Source organism: Lucilia cuprina, chromosome 4, assembly GCF_022045245.1.
Source record: "Lucilia cuprina isolate Lc7/37 chromosome 4, ASM2204524v1, whole genome shotgun sequence".
Taxonomy (NCBI): Eukaryota; Metazoa; Arthropoda; class Insecta; order Diptera; family Calliphoridae; genus Lucilia; species Lucilia cuprina.
This window is the reverse complement of record NC_060952.1, coordinates 3102152-3117535: the sequence shown is the minus strand read 5'-3', so window position 1 is coordinate 3117535 and position 15384 is coordinate 3102152. Positions and strand designations below refer to the sequence as shown.

Below are 15384 nucleotides of genomic sequence, written 5' to 3'. Positions count from 1 at the left end.
GTACGTGGAAACGAAGTTCCTCCAAGTTCCTCCTGAGATGTCCCAAGGATGTCAGGAAGGATCTTAGTATATACGAGGGAAACATGTACAGATATGTACATAACCCACTGGATCAGTCCTCGTATATGGCAGCTTTAAACGACATTCATAGAGACGCCATAAATTCCGTGGTCGCAGGATACTTTAAGTACAATATTAAGTACTTAAAGATTGCCCAGTGCCCATAGAAGACACGGAAGAAAAACCTGCAGCGGAAAACAGAAGTTGTTCTGGCACAACTAAGATCGGGATAGAGCAACACGGTCACGTATAGACCGTGTCTGATCAGGGCCCAGACATAATGCAGGGCTCATGACATCCACCACATATTCAACTGCTCATCCAACCCTACATCACTCCGGATTTATGGACGCATCCAGTTGATGTAGCTCAGTTTTTAAGCCTTGACATTGATGTTAAAAATCCAACCAGCCCCTAGATTATTGAATAGTTTTAGCTGTTACAACAAAAACGATGTTTTGTTAATTGAATTTGTGAAAATCTTACTCTCGTATTCATAAAGATATTAATCGCTTATTTTAGTTTTATTACGCACATTTTCCATACAAAATTCCTACCATAAACCATCAATAACTATTAAGCATATATGAATTTGGGAGTTAGTAGTTATCAGTAGTTTAAACAAATATTTGGGTAATAGCAAAATATGTAATGGAATTCTGAAATCTTGTGTTGTAAATAAAGAACTTTTTTATAGTTTGGCTGCATAAAGCATACTTTTAGGCTGTTGTGTTAATCATATATCGAAGCAAAAATTAACAGGTAGCTAAAGTTTAAACAAATTTAAACTTACCTTTCTTTATATTTGTTCTTAAAAAAAACATTGAAATAAGACCATTTTACATTTAATTAGTTGAAAACAATGTTTTTTTATTTCTTCATTATTTTTAATTTGAATTTTTATTTATTTGTCTTTTCACATGTAATTTTTTTAATCAAGTTTTAGTTTGGTTGCTTTTGTTTGTGGTAAATTTCTTTAATGAACAATTTTATTGATTTTTATTAATTTAATGTTTTTAGTAATAAATTTTTGAAATTTGTAAGTGATTTATGAAAAATTGTTATATGTTTATTTATATTTATTGTAGATTTCTTGTTTTTTTTCTTTCTTTTTCTTAATAATGTACGAGTATTACAAATTTAATTGTTTTTGTATGAGTTGTAGTAAGTGTGTTTATTGTCTTAATTTGTTTTAAGTTTTCTTTAAATTTTGTCAAATATTTAAATACCAAAATTTTTTGATGCGTTTTATGCAATTATAAAAAAAATTTTCTTATTAATTTTTTTTTGTTAGCATGAGTAAGTAATTTTATGTTTTAAGTTATTTATTAAGCCTAGAAAGTATGTAATTTAAAAGAAAAACACCGTTTAGTTATTTATTGGGGAAAAGTTGAAGAATTTTGTTGTTTTTTTATTCATTATTTAGCGAAACCATTTTACTAGAAAATGTTTAACAGAGAACAGTGTTTCTTTTGGTTTAATTTTGAACATTAAATTTTTTATAAAAAAAATTAAAAAAAGTGTTTGTATGAAAAATGCTTGCATTTTTTGTATTGTAATATGTTGTAAATGTTTTGTAATTATATTCACAATTAGATGGGTACTGAGTTTTCTTAAGGTGAATTTTAGGTGAAAAAATGCCACTATCTAAAAGGTTCTTTTTTTTGTTTTATTATGTTTAGTTTTACTAATTTGTTTTATTATGTATGTTTATAGAAGTTTCTAATGAGATTTATTTTATGAAATGATAATTTTAACATTTTTTTGTGTCTTTAGAAAGTAGAACATTTTATGTACATATAAGTAAATATAAATATTATAAGAAAAAAATATTTGAAACTATTAAGGATAATCACACATTTCAGGAAGAATAAAAATAATATGAAAATTTTGAACTAAAAAAAATTGATTAAGAACTGGTTTAAGAATTGTTAAAAAGTGGTTTCAATGCCAAACTAAAAGCTAGTTATTTAAAAACTATTTGCTATAATTTATATAAAATTTCAGAAATTCTTCAAACTGTGATTACCCTTAATAAGTTCTCAGTGGAATATTAACATTGTAGCGTTTTTTGTTTTGTTTGTTCATTTATTGTTTTGTGCGTTTGATTTTTAGCATTTTGTATAAGTTTATTATTATTTTAATTACTATTTAAATGCTTTTAATGTTTTATTTATATTTTAAGCAAAATAAAGAAAAATAATAATAATCGATTAACATTAAAAATGAGAAAAGTATTAAAAGCAAATTTATCCTGTTGTTTTTACACAAAACCAGAGCGCAGAAGAGAAAAAAGTTTAGTGAGCAAATGAAGGAAATTGTTACAATAATACAACTAATTTTACAATTATCTGTTAGTATTTTTAAATTTAAAAATGTTGTTATTATTACCTGTTAAATTTATTTAAAAAAATATTTATTTTTTTACATATACAATAAGTAAGTATTTTTTTTGTTTTACTAAAGTTTTATTAATCAAAGTTTTTTTTAAATATTATTTCTTGTTTTTCTAAAAAAAATGTTTATCTAAAACAAGTACAAAATAGTTAATTACGTTAAGTAAACATTATAAACTATTTAATTTTTTATTTATTTTTTTTAAGTATTGTCTTCTTAATAAAATTTACATATCTCCTTTTCTTTGTGTTGCAATTATTGTCCAACATTTATTATTTATTGTTAATTTTTTATTGTCATTTTTTCCTTTCTTTTTTTTCATTCTTAAGCATTATTGTTTTTAATATTTGTTTTAAACAAATTTTGTGTTATACTTTATAATTAATAAAATAATCTGTCTAGAATGGAAAAAAGCAAAGATTACATAATTAGCGTTTTTTATTATTATTAATATTTTACATTGTTATTGTCAGCGTGTGTGAGTTATTTTTAATGAATGCAATGATTGAAAAAATTAAGCCTTCTCTTTCTCTTTGTCCCAGCGACAAAGCATATTGAAAATGGATAACAACGCTCTATTATTTTACTTAGCCCCCATACAACTGAACCCGCCAAATCGGGCTTTTAAGTTCATAATTATCGTTTGTCGACAAAAAGCTGCAAATCCAATTTTTATACTAGCATTGATGGCACTGTATTTATAGGACCCCATTTGACCCTAGCCCCTATAAAAAGCCCCCTCAAAATTTGACTTAAATGTCCACAGTTTTATTCAACAATAAATGGCTTAAGATTATCTGAGGCAAGGTAAAATTCAACTTAAATGTTTTATTTTATAAAAACTTAATCACATGTTAATTTTTGTAACAAGTGCAGGGTATTATATGATGGGCCTCGACCAACTTGTTTCTTATTTAAAAAAGAAAAATAAAAAAAATTTTTCCACTTTTCAATGGAATATAATTCGGTGAAAGGCCCAATAATTTGCTTTCAACCTCAGGTCTTTTGTTAAGTTTATCTTGTAATCAAAACTTGAAAACTTTTAATCAAAAATGTTCCAAGAATTTGTTTGTCTTGGAACTATGATATAGACGATTGATTAGCCCATGTATAAGTCTATATACGATTTCATGTATTAATCTATGGACCAGTCTATGAATCAGTCTGTGAACTAATATCTGAACTAGTTTGTGGCCTAGGCTATGAACTAATCTATGGCCTTTTTTTTTGGACTAGTTATTTGATAAATCTTTTGACTAATCTAAGGATTGGTCTATGAACTAGTGTATGGACTTTTCTATTGATCAGTCAATAGAAATATTGAATTTTTAGCAAAATTTGGTAATATAAGTTTTCAATTAAAAATTATTAAGATTTGTTTAAAATTTTAATTTACATAATCATTGCATTATTTTAATATAATATAAAAACTAAAAAAAAATATTAAACTTTTAATTCTTCTGAATACATACAAATATATAAATATGTACAAAACATTCATAAATTTGTTTAATACATACATAATTAATTTATTAATTTTTTGCTGTTTTTATTAGAATTTCTGTAAACATTTTATTGTCTTTTATACACTTTCAAAAGAAAAATGAATTTGAATAAAAATTTATAAATATATTGATTTACTAAATAGAGAGCACCGGCAAATTGCTAAAGAAAGATTTCACCCAAACAGAACAGTTTAATTAAGGCAATAACAAAATTAATCAATTATAATGGTCTTAAACAATATTTTATTAAAATGTTTGCTTAAAACAACCGCAGATTTTGTTCAGTACCATTAAACTGTTTAATTAGGTATTATTTTATAAAGTATAGAATATTTTAATGTATTTTATAAAGATGTTAGATTAATTTATTTATACATATGTGTATATGTATGTTTAGATTTTATAAGAGAGAGTGAAAGAGAAGTTAGTAGAACAGCAAAAGTATTTTTTTTAGTTTAAGAAAAAAAATTTTGTATGTATAGTTATAATTTTTTTTTTAATTTTTATTATGTTTCTTTTAAATTTTTATAGTTTTTGTCATAAAATACTTAAATAATTGAGCACAATTTATTATTTTGTTAATAATTATTGTTAAATTTTCTATAGTTAATTATGTATGTTTATTTTAAGATGAAAATATTTTTTTTTTTATTGATCAATTATTTTCTTATCCATTTTTTACATACATTTTAATTTATTACTGTTTTTATTGTCAGTTTTTATTTGTTTTCATTATTGTCATTTTAATATTTACAAAAAAAGTTAATTCTTAAGTAAACATTTTACAAGTGTTTTTATAGATTTTTTTGTTTTTAATATTATTACTAAATATATATTTATATATAAAAAAACAATTAAATATATTTATATAAAAAAGAACAATATGTTTACAAATAATATTTATTAAAATAAAAAATGTTATAATTATGTTTTTAACACAAAAAATAAACAACTTACATGCTGAAGTTTACAATTAGAAAAAAAAAATATTTATGTATATGTGTAAGTATTTCTTTAAGCCCTCGAATACAAAGTCTAAATAGAGAATTACAATTAAAGCATTTTTGCATGCAAAACTGAAATATTCGAGAATATTCCAGGAATTAGTTTTCTTATTTATTGTTTTGCCTTCGATCGCCTTTAATTGCAATTCCAAAACTAATTGTGCCTTTTTTAATATTTTCTTTTTTAATTATTATCATTATTACTTGATTTTTTGTTTTGATTTTATATTTTTGTATCAGTATAAAACTGATCTTATAATTATTGTCAAGATATGTTTTTTCTAGATGATATTTAGCCTGGTTGTTATTAAATTTTTAGTTGGTTATTCGTTTTATAACTTTTAACAAAATTTAATAATAATTTAATCGAGTTTTTCTTGAAATAAAATTAAAATTTATTTCATAAAATAAAATGATATGCTACTTATGTTAATGTTATTTGATATTTATTTTCAAAATATGTATGGTTGTTGTTATTATTGTTGTATTTTTTTTTTTGATATTTTCAATTTTGTTTTTTTAATTTCAAAAATTTTAAAGTTCACCAAAATTCTTGTTCCTAAAAATCTAATAATTGATGCGAGTTTCTTTTATTTTGTTTTAAATACTTTTTAGTTAATATTTTTTTAATTCTGTTTAAATTTTGCATAGATTTTTATAAATTAGATTCAGATTTATATTAAATACAATTAATATTAATTATGTCTTTTTTCTTTTCTTTTTAATAAAAACAATTTTCTATCTAATTTTTCTTTACTCTTCTTGTAGTTTTTTTCAGAAAAACTCTTTTAAATTATTATTATATTTGCTGTTATTTCTTCTAAAGGATTTTTTAACTTAAATTTTAAAATGTTTTTTATTTAATGGGATTTTTTTTAATTACTATCAGGCAATAAATTGTAATTGTGTTAAAGTCTTTCTTACAACCAGGCTAAAGGTTATTGTCAATAGACAGGGTATTATTGTATAGGTAACGGAGGAATGATGTACAGCAGCCGCTGATTCTCTATTATTGATAACATTGATCTTCCAACCCAAGTGATTATGGGTAAAGCACTATTTTTGTTTTAAGGATTTAAGGATTTTTTTGTTTGTTAAATTCTTTAAGCTTTTGAAAATTTTTTAACATTTTTGCTAACTTACCTGATAGTACAGCACATTGGGAGCATCCATGGGTACCGTCCAATTAAGATAACCCGGCTCACCATTTTCACACTCTAAATTAAGTGTTTTCATATATTCTTCGAAGGTTTCAATTTCTGCTGAACGATCTATAGTTTTGTGTGTCCATTCACAATAGCGACCAGCTGAAAGAGTGATAGAAAAAATTTTAAGATTATTCAATATTCAGAAAAAACTAAAACCGATTTTTGAGATTTCAATGCTGCACTCGTATTTTGAAGTCAGTAATGAGCGTTAGGGCCATTTTCTGAAGGGGCCTTGTATGAGGAATATAATTAATTGTTATAAAATTCGGTAAAGGGATTTTGACTTGTAATAAACTTGTTTGTAGGGAATTTCAAGTTTATACTCTTTATTTTTGGAGGGGACCTTGTATGAGGGGTATGGTCAATTTTGGACCGATCCTCATATAATTTGAATGAGTGAATTTAAATTTAATGAAACTTATTTATATCGAATTTCATTGCTAAAAACTAAGGAACAAAAAATTTCGTTTATAGGCACTACATGTGAAATTTTATGTTTATTGCTTCAATAAGAACATTAATGTTATAGAAAATTTTAAAAGTACCTTTTGTTTTAGCAACAATTTTAATTTTGTTACAAAAAAATAATAAAAAAATAAAAAATTGTACTAAAAACTTACCCGCAGTGGGTATAGGACTGCCATCTTCATCGTATTCAACGCCAGCATAGGCTTTTTGTTTAGTCAATTCTAAACCAGTCTTTTGGCCAATGCCTCCCTCAGGGGAGTCAGTAATATAAAATGGATGGTATCTAAATAGTAAGCGAAATAAAAACTTTCAAAATTTAACAAAAAAAAAACATCTCATTTTAAAACACACCTGGCAGGTTGGCTGGGATTATCACCACCTTCCACAAAGAATTCATAAGTTTTACCACGTTCCACAGTGATTTCGGGTATCAGTAAATCGTTAATGTACCAAGCAATACCCCAAGAGGGTTCACCAGTAATGGGTGTGTAGCCACGCTTACCACCGGTTGGACCAATTCTAGCTGTAAATGTGTATTCATTTTCGATTTTACGTGTAGGCCAAGCAGCTGGGCCACTCTCATCTTTAACACTGTATAAGGAAGTCTTGCAGGTATTGTCATTCTATAAAAAAAATCAGGGTAATATAAATTTGAAATTAGCGAACAAATAAATTACCCTTGAAGAGAAGTTAATTTTGATATCATCAACATTGTGATCGCTGGGAGTATGGGAATGAGCATTAGCCTCTTTGCGACTATTCAAAGGACCAATGGCCGCTATAACAGATACTTCACGATCTGTGGGAATAGGAGCGTCGTAAATGGCTTCATTGGTTTGCAAAAGACGTTTATATCTAATAGTGGTAACACCATTCTTACGATCGCCACTTACTTTAAGGAAAACATATAGGAAAATGGTTATTGTAAGGAAATTTTGCATATTACGGAAAAAAAAAACTTACAAACTACCACATCATTACGTGCCCCTATTCTTTCATCGGGACAAGCACCATTTTGACCATCGCATTGTGATAAATCCGATAGGAAATAATCTTCAGCACGAAATACTCGAGCAGTGGTATCATAGAAAGCCACCACTACATCTGATTGAGACATTTGGGCCCTACCATTGGCCCCTGATAAACCAAAGGCCATATATTGATCTTCATTAATGCGACCATACAGATCAATTTGTATATACTCTCCTTGTAATTCCCATTTGACTTGTAGTTTATTGGGCAATAATTCTCGACAATTAGAGTAAGAGGGACGTGGCGTAGTAGTAGTCTAAAAAGTAAAATTTTAATATAAATAATTAATTTAAGATTTTTTGGGGTCTAAGAAAAAAGGGGTTTTTGTGTTTGTAATAATGAGCTCTATTAGTTTGATTTTGATATGTTTGTGTTATTGTTGTTAAGCTATTGATCATAGAATAAATGACGTGAAGAGAAGTTTATTTTAAAATTATTCTTTTCATACATATAGCAACAACTGTCAATTGTAGGTTTGACAGCTGCCGATTTTCGACTTCCAGTCATTTATTCTATGCTATTTACTAGTACTTACAGGAGAATACCACCATGGAGGCTAATGAGTTTTTATATTTGTTGGTGATAAAAGATAAAAATACATAATGTTTGGTTACGAAATGCAAAAAATGTCCATGATATTGTTAGAGAGAAAATTATAAATATAATAATATACAAATTTAAATGTATTTTAGGATAAAGGTTTTTAGTAAATATTGGTTAATGTTTGATAAACTAAAGTAAAAACTAAAAAAGGTACTAAAATTTTTAGAACACTTCATGTTATGGAGAAAACTAGACTAGGTTTTGGTTTTCAAGAAGATTTCAACACATATTGCTTTGAGATTACTAAAATGTTTTATGAAAGCTTTTGTTAAGGTATATCTAATGGTAATTAAAACTATATAGGTTTAGGATTTAGCACTAAAATGAGCAAATTTTAAATTATTCCAGCAACTGTCTAATGTTTAGATATATTTATAAAACATTTCCCAAATTCTTTAAATCTGACTATGGATTGTACTAATTACACAGGCCGATTAATTGTTAAAAAAAACCTTTTAACATGAGTATACTTTATTGGTTGTAGTAGCTCTAAATACATCTACGTCAGATTCTCTCTTAGAAGGTTATAAGATAAAGGTTTAAAAACTGTTATATATCACGCCTTCTAAGAGATTTCTTTACCTATATAAAACCTTTGGAAAAGTACACTCAGAATTTTTCTAAATAAAACCAATAACAGTAAGATTTTCTCCTAAAGTGTTCTACTAAATTTTGATTTATCTTTCTTTTTTCTAATTCCAAAAAACAATTTACTTACGGTAATTTTAGTTTGTCCTAAAGCTGGAGGTACATCTAAATCTTTAGGTATGAAAACATGACCGAAATTATGTCTATACTCAACACACCAAACCGAAAGCCAGTCAATATCGTAAACGGTCAAAGAACCGGGCAATTGAATTTCAATATCCTCTCCCTGATAACCACGCAGAGGTTCTAAGGAACCGATTTCATTGGGTACCTAAGAAATTTACAAAATTAATTCCATATCTCAAGATTTATTTTATTTACTTTTTTCTATAAATTACCTTAATACCCATAATATTTGGCTCGGTACCATTGCCCACCCAGAAGTAAGCATCTGGTCCGGCACCATCGTAGTGTAGATTTGGTATATAAAATGTTTTGGCATCTAAGACACTGATATTGCTTGACCTTAAACCGTGAGCTAAACGTTTGAATTCCGGTAAAACTCGTGGCTTGGGTACATCTAAGCCCGGTGGGATGAAAACTTCACCAAAATCAACCTGTAAAAAGAGAGTGAGACAGAATGTTTTTGTAAGTTTATAGAAGTTGTTAAAAGATGATGCTTGTGCAAATACTTTTAACATTGTATAAGTATTTGTTAAAAATTTGTTCATTAAATTTGCTCCAAAAAAAAAAAAAAAACAAAAAGATTTTTAATTAAAACAAATAATAAATGTTTGTATGTATAAGAAAAATTAAATTGGAGTTTATATTTATTTATGTAGTTATCTATTTAAGGAATATAATGTTAAAAATATGTTATAGTATTCAATTTTAAATATGTATGTAGGTACGTATGTATATAAATACTTAAGTAAATACACCATTTCCAATTAAAATAAAAAGTATATTTCAATAAATTAATTTTTTTTTCAATTATATAGTTGTAATGGGTAATTGATCATTAACTAATAACAATTACTTGTAATTGTAATTGAAGTTTTTCAATTGCATTTACTCGTATCTAATTTGTAATTGACCAATATCCAATTACAATCTATATATAAAAGAGTAGCTTTACTGACTGACTAATTCATCATCGCACAGCCCAAACGGCTGAACCTACAATCACGAAATTTTGACAGTAGATGTCCATTAAGAAAGGAACAGACACATTTTGCGATCATTTATTTTCTACCAAAAACTGATATTTTAAGTGAAAACATAAAAGTCTGTTCTCAAATACTTTAAGAGATATAACAAAAACAAGCGAAACATGTGATCACTTTTATTTCCTACTGAAAACATATATTTTGAGTAAAAATATAAAAGTCCATTTTTCTCGAAAACTGTAATAGATAAAGCAAAAACAAACGAAATCTTTATTTCCTACCAATACCCGATATAAAGTCTATTTTTCTCGAAAACTATAAGAGATACAGCAATATCAGTCATTGGACTAGTCTATAATAGATTACTGTCAATAGACAAACTTTGTACTAGTGACTAGTCCAAACGCCGAAAATTTGTACTTTAAATACAAATTTTGAAGTTTCATAACATTTTATAATTAAAATTTATAAATTGAACTTTTGATACCACAGGTGAAAGTGTTCAATTTATTCTACAGATGAAATTTTAAGAAAATAGTTATTAACTCTTAAGAATTTCTTTCAAAAATTGCAAAAATATTTTAAAAAATATCATTTACACAGACTGTGACAAATGGTGTTAATATGTATGTTCAAATGTAGGTATATTTATAAATATAACCATAAGAGTATAAGTATTTTTATGTTTGTACATAAATACATTTTAGATTTATAAATATATTTATGTATGCAACTTTAATTACGATTATATACACAAACAAATATAAATAAATACAAACTCGCACGATGGTATTTGTATTGAATAAACTTGAATGGATTCAAGGAGATAAAAACTTCAACAAAAAAAAACAAAGTGCGCGCGCAATTTTGGGGGATTTAAAGTAAAAAAAGGAACATAACTCCCAAATAATTCTATATAATAACACACACAAACATATAAACAAGAAAAAGGAAACAGTTTTTTTATTTAAAGCTTTTAAAACTTTTATATGTACGAGTTTGTGGTATTTAATTTTTCACCATTTAGCTAGTGGTGAAATAGAACTTACGCTCTTTCTCTCTTAAAAATCAACATTCTAAGTAGTTGAGAGCAAAGGAATTTTATTTCCGTGTTTCAGTGTGCGTGTTTTAATAGTATTTATTTTTCTTATATGTATAGAAATTTTTATACATAAACAAATAAATAAGTATTTGTAGATTTATGTATATACCAAACATTTGTATATACATTTACACATATATGTATGTGTTTATATATACACATATATAGTATATACTCTTTGAGTACTTTTTGTAGAGTAGCACTTGTATTAATCAAAAATGTCTGCCGTAAATTTTATTATAACTAAAACGTTGTTGTTTATAAGGAGGACGATGACTACGACGCCATCTTTAAAATATTTATTTGGCCAATTCTCCTTTCTGCCTTACTAATACCTAACTACAGACATACAAACGTACATACATACATACTCTTTTTGTCTAATTAAACGTAAATAATTTTATGCAGATTTTTCTTTTTCTATTTGCACTTTTTCTTTTCTTATTGTTCTTTTTTTTCATTTTTTAGTTATTGTTTGTTGCCATTTTGTCTGTGTGTGTATGAATAATTGTTCTCTTAAACATTGTTGGTTATTAAATAAAGTAAAAAACATAAAAATAAATAAAACAGTATAAAACAAAAGGATTTAAGTATAACTATTAAATATTGTTGTTGCTGCTTCTTCTGCTACTATAAAATCTGATCTGACTATTTTTGCTTTTTTGATTTCTGTTTATTTACTTTGTTGGATTTAATATATATTTTTTTGTAAAAAAAATGTTTCTTGTTTTTATAGTAAAAAAAATAAAATTGTGGTTTTTGGTAATTTTTTGTTCTTCTATTTTGTTTTACGAATATTTAGTGTGAAATACATACATATGTAAGTATGTATTTATTTTGTAATACATATTTTAAGGACAAAGTTTGTGTTTGGGCGCGGTTGCACAATTTTTTCCTTTTTTTTTGCATTATTAAATAAGTATTTTGTTCCCATTCTATGGAAAGTTTTTGTTTTGTAGATGCGTTCTTTTTTGTTGTTGTCAGTAAGGCAAATAAATAATTTAAATGAAAATAATTATTAAAGTTTGTTTAAAATTTATGAGATGAAATTTGTGATAAGATTAACTTTGTAGAGAAATGTGTTAAATATATTTTTAACGAAATTAATTTTATAAAAAATTGACTTTTAAAAGAAATAGTTTTTATAACAGAGGCTTCAAATTGAGTGTTAACTTTATCAAAAGTAAAAGTAATAATTCTCCTTTTAAAAATTAAAACACTCATATGTCATAAGTTTAATTAAAAATATATGGCTTTATGATAAAAACTTACATACATACATTACGTAGATTACAGTGTGACCAAATTTTGTATTACAAAACACTTATTTATTTTTTTATTATTATTTTTATTGGTATTTATGATAAATTAATTTTATTTGTTCAAACTTATTGAACCAATTATTGAACGTTCAAACTTATTGAACCAATTTTGATTAAATGTTACAAATGCAGATTTAGTTACACTAAGTGATGTGCTTTTTGGCACAAAGCTCTACTCAGGACCAAAATCGAGTAAATAATGTTGTACTATTTAAACATATATGAAGGACATAGAGTTATTATAGTGACGAAAATGTACTTTATTATAACAAACTCATGAGAGAATTTACATTATATTTATTTGTACATTTGTTACACAAAATTTGATTGTAAGCTAGTTTTAATCCAAATTGAATGAAATCGCTTTTAAATGTTGGGTCACTTGACATGAAATTGCCCATACATATGACTATTCGATGTAATTACATCCCGTCAAACACATAGCTATAAATTGTACTATACACATTCTACCTATAGATCTGCATATAAAGGCCATATCTGCTTGCAGCGCAGCAAGACTTAGCTCACCCGGATGTTGGAGCTGAAAAACATAAGGACCTACTAGGATGTTAGGCCTACTACCACTTATCGTGAACCAACCATCCAACTATATTACCCCACACACGGACTTTGATAAAGTTTTTAAAGTCATAGTTTCTTCTAGGAGCGATAGTTCTAAAATAAATGGTGACTTCTGTAAAAAAAGTGATATGAGTTTAACTCATCGTTAATGTCTATCAGACAATGCAAGAAGGATCTGTCAAGGCTCCTCCTGTCCAAGGCGGGATTGGTAGCAGGAGGAAAGTTGATGCTTTAACCGCTAAGAAAGAGAGTTTTCTTTTGCGTTCAGCAAACTATTACGATTACCAACCAACCGACTGCATTACTTACAAGTAGTATGGTAATGACTTTTAAATAATGTTATGTAAAGTATTTGTTTTTTAGCTCGTCTTAAGAACTAACCTAGATCCCTATTTCAAACGAACGTTTTAAGTACTTCTCTCGAATTTCATCACCTTGTTAAGGTGACTTTAAAGCTTTTGGCACACTAAATGGTCTTTATTTATAAAAGGACCTCAATACTCTAAAGCTACATTCGAAAAGAAGCCCAATTTTTTATTGCAATACGAAAATTATAAATTAAATTCTAATGGGAAATCTTTAATAAATAAATGTTAACAGTTTAAAAGCCGTTACAATTGTTCTACCTCATTAAAACTAAAAATATTAAATTTTCTTTCAGTATTAAACAATTTTTTATATTTAAATAAAACTGAACTAACTACCACAACATAATGAAGAACAAATATACGAAAAAAGATACAAATGATAATAAAGAAAGAATAAATGTATGAAAAAATGAAAACCACAACAATAGTATTTAACTTACCGTGAAACGTCTACACCATACTGAGAGCCATCTTATATCCTTAATCCTTTTTCCCATAGGCAGACGCAGTATGATGTCCGTATTATTGTGAGCCTTTAATATGGGGGGATCACTGCAAAAAGAAAAATACAAAAAAATATATATTGCAAATGTTAGAAGTGTTTTTATTTAAAGTAAAAGTTTTTCGAAATTTATGTTTTATTTATGCAAACATTTAAAAAATTAATTGTTTTTTTGTTTGTTTTTCGTTAATTGTAATTTATGGCATTAAATAAAATTAATTGTAATTAGTGAGAGTTTTAAAAAAGAAAAGTTTTCATATTTGCATTTTTAACACATAAAGGGTGTATATAATTAAAAAGTCAGTTACTTAATGAAATTTTGTAATCGAATTTACAAAGAATTTAAAAGGTAATTTTTAATTATAAAATTTCTAAAATAATGTTTATAATTTTTTTTTCAATTTTTCTTATATTCAAATATTGGTCAGTGTTAAAAAACTTGAATTTATACGAACTTAACAATTGATGTTTTTGATTTTAATACTCGTACTTTTTAATCTCAAGAGATTCCTCTAGAGATTTTAAAATGAAAATAATATTTACAATAGATGAACGATGGAATTGTACGAGTTAAAAAGACGCAGAAGAAAAAAAATACACCACATTATGGCAAATAATTGAAATTAATATGAAAACCCAATTCAAGGCATTTGGATATAATGATGTTGTTCATAATGATGCCAGAAGTAGCTGGTGGTGGTAAAAAAGGTATTCGTATATTATAAATGAGAAACTTTCATTATATTGACATAAAACATCATTTGTAGACATCAACATTATTAAAGATTTTTATTATTATTATTATTATTTCGTTTTGCAATTACATACATATATTTAAGATAAAAATCCCAAAACTTGTACAACCCTCAAAACAAAACGACCATAAACATAGATGATTAAACAACTTTGTAGACTAATAGACAGTTGGAGTGAAGGACGGACAAATATTATTTGCTGGTTTTTTAACTTCTGGTAACCTGAAAAATCAACATGTTTGTTGATTTAAGTGTATGAATGATTTAATATCAATCATTGTTCAAACGAATGGCCCAAAGGCACAGTGTTAAGAGGTGTTTCGAAGATTTGAAATTTTTGTATTGAATTTGTGCGAGTGAGCGTGAGGATTTTTATAAATGTATCATTAAAGTAAATTTACCCTTGAAATGTCTATATTTACCTAAATGATATGAAGTGTTTCAAAAAAGTACTTAATAATAGAAATAATACTTTATTATATATAGTTAAGGTCACTCTTTCAGTTTTACTGATTCAAACTCTTTACTCTTTAGTCTAGTCTATAGTCTAGTCTATAGTCTAGTCTATAGTCTAGTTTATAGTCTAGTCTATAGTCTAGTCTATAGTCTAGTCTATAGTCTAGTCTATAGTCTAGTCTATAGTCTAGTCTATAGTCTAGTCTATAGTCTAGTCTATAGTCTAGTCTATAGTCTAGTCTATAGTCTAGTCTATAGTCTAG

At 26.3% G+C, this 15384-nt stretch overlaps 1 protein-coding gene across 2 annotated transcripts in view; it reads right to left on the bottom strand.

Annotated features, from left to right (window-relative positions):
* Positions 1-5752: 5752 nt before the first annotated feature.
* LOC111690484 (protein Skeletor, isoforms B/C) overlaps positions 5753-15384 on the bottom strand; it is a 41084-nt gene continuing 31452 nt past the window's right edge. Inside the window, exons 4-13 of one of the 2 annotated variants that reach the window (XM_023452969.2) lie at positions 13849-13960; positions 9264-9482; positions 8996-9196; positions 8210-8230; positions 7606-7930; positions 7320-7534; positions 6994-7265; positions 6795-6925; positions 6110-6273; positions 5753-6022 (exon numbers count right to left, since the gene is read on the bottom strand). In XM_023452969.2, coding sequence (XP_023308737.2) covers positions 5852-6022; positions 6110-6273; positions 6795-6925; positions 6994-7265; positions 7320-7534; positions 7606-7930; positions 8210-8230; positions 8996-9196; positions 9264-9482; positions 13849-13960 — 1831 coding nt within the window. In that variant the 3' untranslated portion in view covers positions 5753-5851. The remainder of the gene's footprint in view (positions 6023-6109; positions 6274-6794; positions 6926-6993; positions 7266-7319; positions 7535-7605; positions 7931-8209; positions 8231-8995; positions 9197-9263; positions 9483-13848; positions 13961-15384) is intronic. The other variant, XM_023452970.2, reaches the window with a different exon arrangement.